This window comes from Polypterus senegalus, chromosome 16, assembly GCF_016835505.1.
Source record: "Polypterus senegalus isolate Bchr_013 chromosome 16, ASM1683550v1, whole genome shotgun sequence".
NCBI lineage: Eukaryota > Metazoa > Chordata > Cladistia > Polypteriformes > Polypteridae > Polypterus > Polypterus senegalus.
In genome coordinates, this window is record NC_053169.1 from 21,618,752 (window position 1) to 21,626,698 (window position 7,947).

At 39.4% G+C, this 7,947-nt stretch overlaps 1 protein-coding gene across 2 annotated transcripts; it reads left to right on the plus strand.

Annotated features, from left to right (window-relative positions):
- The first annotated feature begins 845 nt into the window (after positions 1-845).
- LOC120516633 (coiled-coil domain-containing protein 177) lies at positions 846-7,761 on the plus strand. Of its 2 annotated transcripts, XR_005630878.1 has the most exons (2): positions 846-3,348; positions 7,577-7,761. XR_005630878.1 is itself a non-coding variant. In XM_039738445.1 (1 exon), exon 1 carries the CDS (start codon positions 1,148-1,150, stop codon positions 2,909-2,911), a length of 1,764 nt encoding a protein of 587 aa, XP_039594379.1. In that variant the 5' UTR covers positions 846-1,147; the 3' UTR covers positions 2,912-4,016. The 2 variants fall into 2 exon arrangements, 1 of the variants encoding a protein (XP_039594379.1); XM_039738445.1 differs by lacking the exon at positions 7,577-7,761 and having other exon boundaries at positions 846-4,016.
- Positions 7,762-7,947: the final 186 nt, after the last annotated feature.

Here is a 7,947-nt window from a genome sequence, read left to right on the forward strand (position 1 = left end):
CTGGTGTTAGAAACTTTTCAACTTTAACACAGTTTAAATCTTACCTGAGATGTAAGACTTGTCAGGAGAGACTTTCAGCCTGAGCTCTATTAGAAAGACATCTCTGGAGGTTTCTGGACCTGGGGGATGTAGTGGCTCAGGGGGCTGCCTTCGATGTATCCAAAGCCTGCAAACAGTGATTTTGAAAGTTACATTAATACTTTTAACAGCTATTTTTGTTTTTAAAATTTTTACTGTGTTCACTTTTTATTTTTTTAAATGTTATGATGTGCAATCTGAATTTATTTTTAATACAAATGCACACCTTACATTTATTTGCATGTTATTTGCTTTTTATATATTTAGATTTTTAACATTTAACTTATTCTATTATTAGTTTTTCTACTTTCTACACAAATATTGTATTTATTGTGGTGTTTTACTTTTAGCATTTATTTTTTCACTAATTTAAAATGAAGGATCTGTATTTATTAAATTCTCCCCGTTGATCTTATTTAGACTTTGGGCTGAAACACTTGTAATACATTTTACCTTGTCGGGACTCGAGGGAGGGTGAGTTGCAGCGTTCCAAGGAGTCCCTAGAATCGCCTCTGGTGGAAGCACAAACGCCGACACATTTGCAGATGTTGTGCGCTGCTGCTCTTCGCCTCATTCTCTTCTTCGAATTTTGGAGGACCGTCTCTGCACGGGCCGGGCTGGTTATCAAAAGCAAATGAGGATGTCGACCTGTTAGGACAGCAGATGGCGCTGTCGGTTTTTGCGGCGCTTTTTTTTCTGCTCGTGCCGCTCTTGCCAGCCGGACGTGTGCGCTCTCGTTGTTGGTTTCCCGTGGTCACCGAGCCCGCGTCTGCACGCGCCGCCTCGACTGTAAACAGAGTGCTGGTGACTGTTAAGAAGACCGCCTGACAGTTAACAGTTAGGAAACGGTGTGCAGCTAAGCAGTTCCAGTCAACGGTTTTCTGGAAATGGTTTTGTTTTCTTTGCAGCTTTTTAGAGAACGGTTAAATATAAAAGAATGATACTAGGAGATTTACTAGTTTTTGTTTAAGAAAAAAAAAATTCAACACAGGATAGACGCCTGCTTCATCTGGAGTGCTTGCATCTGTGTGGCGGGCAAAGCGGCGGGAGGCAGCGGACACCCAACGACATGGAAGCAGATCCCTTCGTGTCTCCAATGCTGCATTTGGATCTGTACAATTTTGAGTCGACGGAAGCGGAGGGCAGCCGCTACGTCCTCACGAGCCCCCGCTCCCTTGAGGCCTGCGCCCGCCACGGTGTCAGGCCCGTCGAACTTCTGCACAAGCCGCTGTCGGAGTTCGTGGAGGAGAACCCGGACACTCCACTGCGGGTCATCACTGAACTCTACGAGGTACACGAAAAGGGGCGGCGGCGAAAACTACGCGAGTGCCGTGAGGAGAGATTGAGAATCATCGCGGAGGCAAAAGACAGGAGGGCTCCAGATTCTGTCGCGGTGTGCTCTTTGAGCCAGGTCAAGACCTCCGACGGGTCGGGAGCCACCAAAAAGCAGACCCCTAATGGCGATTGGCCTGTAAGTGTCGGTAAGACCATCAGTCAGAGAAGAGACACTGCAGATCATTTAGAAATGAACGGTGCAGTCGGATACAAAGAAAAAAAGATTTCCAAAACTGATGGAAAAGGTATTGATTTTCAAGTTTATACAGGCAAGAGTTACAGTCTGGGTGATTTGACCCATTCATTGGAAACTGAAAGAACGATGGAGAAACTATTGAGGGAAGTCAGGAAAGACACCAGTGTATCTGTCCCAGAGAGGGATCGCAAAATTGCTGCTCTGATGTTGGCCAAACACGAGGAGGAAAAGTCTCGTCAACAGCTAAGACGCACGGCTGAGCAGGCATGGGAGGAAGGCAAGAAGAAGGAAAAGCTTCAGAAGATGAGGCTGGAAAAGCAGAGGAGGCAACAGCTTGGCCACAATATGGAGAAGTGGCAACGAGATCTCGACTTTCGCAAAAGCAGGATTAAGCAGGAAGAGGAGTATCTGATTCAGATGCGAAAACGAGAGGTTGAGATTCAAGAAGAAAAGTGGAGGAAGCTGGCTGAAGAGCAGGAGTCCAGGCGACTTGGCAAACTCGAACTGACCCGGTATGAAGCAGAATGTAAAAAACGCAACCAAGAGGAGATGTTGAAAGAGAAAGACCGATTGGAGCAGCAGACCAGAGAGATGCAGAGCGTAGTGGCACAGGAAAAAATGTTTCTTGCCTCCCAGAGTAAACTATTAAGGGAAATGCGACAGAGAAAGAAACTGCAACAAGAAAATGAGCATCATAAACTGAAACACCAGCTTCTCAAAAGGGAAGTTGACAATCAAATGAAAGCAGAGGAGCTTCTCTTGAAGATGGCCTTGGAGAAGAAGCTGCTTAAATCCCAAAAGAATTACAAACGACTGGTGGCAGAAAAGGAGAAAATGGTCCAAGAAAAGGCCATCCGCGAGGAGAAGCAAACCATTTTGGCCAAGATCCGAGCGGAGAAACTCGAGGACGAACAGAGAAAGCACAAGACCAGTCTTGCTCTTGAGAAAGACAAAAAGATTCAGCAAGCACTTGACTCTGTAGATGAAAAGGTGCGCCAGAAAGCCATGAATGCCAGAAAAGTCAACCAAGAGAAGGAGCGGTCTCACCACCTTTTGAAACAGAAGCTGGAAGAGGAGGAGGAACTGCACCGGCTAGAGGTGAAAGGGGTCATTGAAAAGAAGGATAAAAAGAGTGAACAGATCCTGCGAGAGAAAGAGGCCACCATAGAAGAGTCCCGCAAAGTGGCCAGAGCCTCGTTCCAAATGAGGGAGAAGGTAAGGGAGCAGATTAACAGTCGCTCCTTTGACCAGATGGCTTTGGAGGCCCAGCTGCGTGCAAGTCTCACTAGAACAAAACTGTGAAACATCAGCAAGCTGTCAGCTGACAGCCATCCTGAACCAAGCTTCAAATAGAAATCCTTTGAAAGCTCAATCCTATATATAGGATCTTTAAAGAGGCCAACAGTGAGAGAAAAACAAAACTGTGTTTGCCATCAGTTTACTGGCTGTGTGTATTTGCTTAATAATGTTTACTAAAAATCAGTGACTTCTGCATTCCTTGACACCTTGTAATTACTTGACCAAAAACCTCCATTGCTATTTCAGTGTTTTCTACTTCGTATTTGATGATGTTTTTGTAAGGAATGCAAAGAGTGCAACGGACATGTTTTGTCTACTGGTTGATTTCAAACCAGTCTGTATAAATTCAGACACCTTGACATTGCAGCTGTGATACATGGGAGACGTCAGATTTCAGTAATCATGCATTGTGTTCAGACTATTGGTAGCGACACTCAACGGTGTGTTAATTTTCTTTTTCTTTAGGATGATCTGGATTTTGTAATGCACAGACCTGTAGTGTTGCCTTCAGTTCATATTTACAGCTTTGTCATGATTGGTATCAGTACATGTATAAGGTAGTTGATATTTCCTTTTAAAAGCAAGGCTTTGATGAAACATTAAACCACAATGTGCAAGATTAGTAATAGTAGACATCAAACGTGTTAAGGCTTGAGTGCATTTGCCCCTTCATAAGAAATTATGTATATGTATGCGGTCACAACCTACTGATGTTTGATGTCTCTAGGACACAAATTATGGTTTCCATTATAGGCAGAATTCTACAATAAACTGCAATAACAAGCAAAATCATGTGCACAGTACAAAGGCTATCTCATCCATTACTCTGACTTTGGCTGTCAGTAGCTCTTGGTGCCCCTGACATGTTTGATGAAATAATCTGAGATCTCCAAACCATTAGACTCCTGAACCTCTCCAAGCCTACTTATTGTAACACATTTCACAAACTCTGTGTGTTCTGTCACAAGTATTCAAAGACGAATATTAAAGGGGAAACGGAGGCTGTTAAACTGCTTCATTCTAAAGCTTTTTCTTCTTTCATGTGGGGACACAATATTGGACCAGTGGACCAGCCTCCTCCACTCTCATCTGTTGTACACTCGCCTGACACCCCTTTATCCCTTACACTCCCCCTTTCACTCAGTCTGCCAGCTTTCTCTTTGGCTGTCCTCTTCTCCTCTGTCCTGACACCTCCATGTTCACGATTTCTCTCCCCACATTGTTCTCATGAAATCCCTACACAATTTTAACCTTCATTCCTGTATTTTGTTGAGAGATTTCCCCAACTTTAGCTGTACCTCTTGTTGTCTCGTTCCTGATCTCATCAGACTTTGTTACTACACACATCCATCTCAACAGCCTAATTTCTGTAGCTTGCAGTTTCCTTTCATACACATTTTTAAATGCCCAGATTTCTGATTCATATAGCAATACTGGTGTAATTACTGTTTTATATACTTTAGATGAACATATTTGAAAATTTTGTTCCTAGGGTTACCATTGTGCAGAGTACAGTGAAATTCATACTTGCAAGTGCTAATCAAGATGCAACAACTCTCCAGTGCCATGTTCAGTGAATTTAACAATCTTAACTGAAAAGTTCTGTTCATGCATTACTCCAGCCCTGAAATAGACCTTTTGACTTAAGTATTTTTTATTTCCTCTTTAGCAGCAGCCTTTTGTTGTTACCTCCCATTCCATAGTTTATCCCCTGGTCTTGCACAGGACCACAAACCTTGCACCTTTTCTCATCTATACGCTTGAATAAGGCTCATAAGCTGAGAGGTTGTCTCTGGATTTATTTTTCATCTTGAAAATAAATAGGCCAAAATAATGACTATGTAAATGAGCAAAAAAAATGGCTTGCTAAACTGAAAATTGCAAGGCGTTTATTTTCTGTAACAAACTGTTATCAGTTTTCCAGTATTTAAGAGCAAAGTAAAAACCTTAGCTAGAGGGCAAAGTGGAGTGTCTAATGTACATGTAATCCCATTTTAGAATAAAAAGTAATCACTTTATAGAGCCAAACACAAATTGTAAAACATGAGATTGCCTACCATTTGTTATGTCCTTCGTTTTTATATTTGAACATTTTTTCATTCTGTCAAGAAGGGCTCCTATCAAGTTATTTTTCCTATTTTGTTTTATTATTAATGTACACTACCAGTCCAAAGTTTACACACATCCAGAAGTTTTCATGTTTTTCTTAGAAATGGATACCTTTTTTTATCAAGATACCATTAAATTGATTTAAAAATTATAGTCAATACATTACTAGTATTTCTAATGGCTATTACTGCTTGAAACGACTGATTTTTTTTTAAGGTTGAATTCATATATGACAGTAAAGCCACATTTTCAATATGTATAGTAAACTCCCTTAGCACATCCTTAATTAGCCATACTTAATTGCCAATTTTTTACTAGAAAAACCCTTTTGATTGCAGAGCACTCCTGAATCCAGTTACTCTGTTGACACGCTTCTTAAGAAGGATGTTACATTTTGCCATTTTTGAACCTAGAACTGAACTTTAGGAATGCCAGTACCTTGCAACCCAAGTGAACGAAATAAAAAGTTTTAACAGTGCTAATGCAATTATAAAAGTTTCTCTAATAATCAATCAGTCTTTATACATGACAAATTAAGAATAAGATAAGGGAGTTGACTAGTAGGACCCAGAAGGAATGGCTGCTGAAAATGGGGCTTTTCAGCAATATGTGAATAATAAATTAAGAAAGCAGTAATTTCAACCAATAATAATCATTAGCAATACTAGTAATGTCTTGATTGTAGTTGTAGATCAATTTACTGGTATCTTGAGTACTAGGGTGTTGTACCGTGTTAGCCATTGTGAATGTAGTGAAAAGTCAAGCAAAATGACACCTTTTATTGGCTAACTAAAAAGATTACAATATACGAGCTTTCGAGGCAACTCAGGCCCCTTCTTCAGGCGAGATGTAATGTAATGCAGAAGGGGCCTGAGTTGCCTCGAAAGCTCGTATATTGTAATCTTTTTAGTTAGCCAATAAAAGGAATCATTTTGCTTGACGCTTCACTGGTATCTTGATAAAAAAAATACAATTTCTACCAAAAACATGAACATTTCTGGCTGTTGACTGGCAGTGTATGTAGTTTTTTTATTTTTATTTTTTTTAATGAATTTAAGCTTTTTTGGCTTCTTCAGTGATGCATTCAAATCATTTGATTCTGGCCTGTCTGTGAAAGTTTCCTCTTTAAAGTACTGGTGATTCAAGTAGTCTGCAAGGTGACAGCCATTATGCTATTATCAAAACTATTTGACAGCTCTGTAAGGCAGTTTTTCCTGCTGTGTGTACGAATACTTTCTTTTTTCACCTACATTTTGACAAACATAAGAAATGTATCTGGATGAAAGATTAGGACAGTGATGCTTTTCGCTAACCAAGCAAGCTGAATGTAGTGAATGGTCTCTTGTCTTTTGTTAACTTCTTATGTTAATGCTGTAGTTCTAGCCACCATAGTGATGCACTACCTGAAATATGAATGACACTTCCAGTGGCAAAATGAATGATTTTATATTGAAAATAATGTATCTGAGTTGAGATTTCTACAAAAGTAATTCAACTTGCAGTTTGGCTGCCTTGTGGATCCAGCATCCTGGGTTCAAACCTCACGCCTGGATATTGATCATGTGGAGATTGCACGTTCACCTCGTGGTTGCATGGGTTTTCTTCCCACATGCCCAAAAATATGCGTATTGGGTTAATTGTAGATTCCAGATTGTCCGTGTGTGGTGCGGTTATGTGTTCGAGTGGGCCCTGCTGTGGACTCTGGTGCTCTTGACCCTGAATTAAATGAAGTGGGTTGAAGAATGTTATGTTATTTAAACATGGCATTTTCATTATCATTTTTATATTCATTTCTGTATATATTGTTACAACATTTAAGTTTTACAATTTTGATAGATATTCTTTTATCAGTGAGTTATCAAGGTAATTATGATTTATTTGAATTGTGTGTGATAATTGTATTTTTGTATTATTCATTAATAAGGTGTAAGATACAAAGTTTTATGGCATTATTTTATTATTGAATTAGGGCATGAGATGTTCTTGACATTCTCAATATTTACTGTGGCATGTACTGTATGACACTTTATCATTTGTAACTTTAGGTGGCCTTTTTCTAATTTCATGTTTTCATGAACGAGATTGTACGACTAGTTCAACCCTGAAAACAGGTCCAGGCAGCTTCTAAGCTCCATGTGATGATGCCAGAAGAACGGAGTGAATGGGATGAAAGGACAGTCTGGGTGTGAGTAGTGAGTCTTCTCTTCACTGGACATCAGATTCTTGAAAGTGTTGTGTGTCTGGAATTCTTCTTGTAAAATGCATTCCTGCAAAGAGTAGGATTTTGTGTTTTGAAGTCAAAATGTCATAATGGTGAAGAGAACTATGTAAAATTCTCAATATCCTGATAATATCTTCCTGATCTCAGGGTTGGACTGACAAGAAGACTTTATGTAATATGTTGCAGACAAGGTATAAATATTTTTAAATTATTGGTAAATGGTATGTTTCGTATATAATATGTGAATTTGTACTATTTGAATATTTTAAAATATGGAAATTAAAATGTATATTTTAAAATCTTAAAAGCAGAATTTGTTTACTTTAACTGTCCATTAGATGGCACTACAGATGAAGTGAAAATGAGTCAGGGAAGCAGCAGGTAAAATCCCATCAATTTATAATAAGGGGAGAAGGCCTGAAAGGAGTAAGACAGTCCATCTCACAAAAGAAAAGTCTATGGACACACTCCTGACTCAAATCTCTAGTCAGCTGAACTCTGGGAAATGTAAGTGCAAGTTAACGCCAGCTTTGAATAACCTTCTTTTCAGGTAAGTCAGGCCACTTACTTTGGCATTGTTAAGGCATAGTAACAATTTTCTCAAGGACAAAATCTAAACAATAGTCCATTTTAATCCTGTGAAAAATCTGAAATTCTACTCTAGCATTTTAAAGCTTTCACTTTTTGTAAATATGTTGTTCAGTTAGCT

Excerpts from the sequence above, each read along its gene's own strand:
- LOC120516633 (XM_039738445.1), top strand. The coding sequence starts at position 1,148 with ATGGAAGCAGATCCCTTCGTGTCTCCAATGCTGCATTTGGATCTGTAC.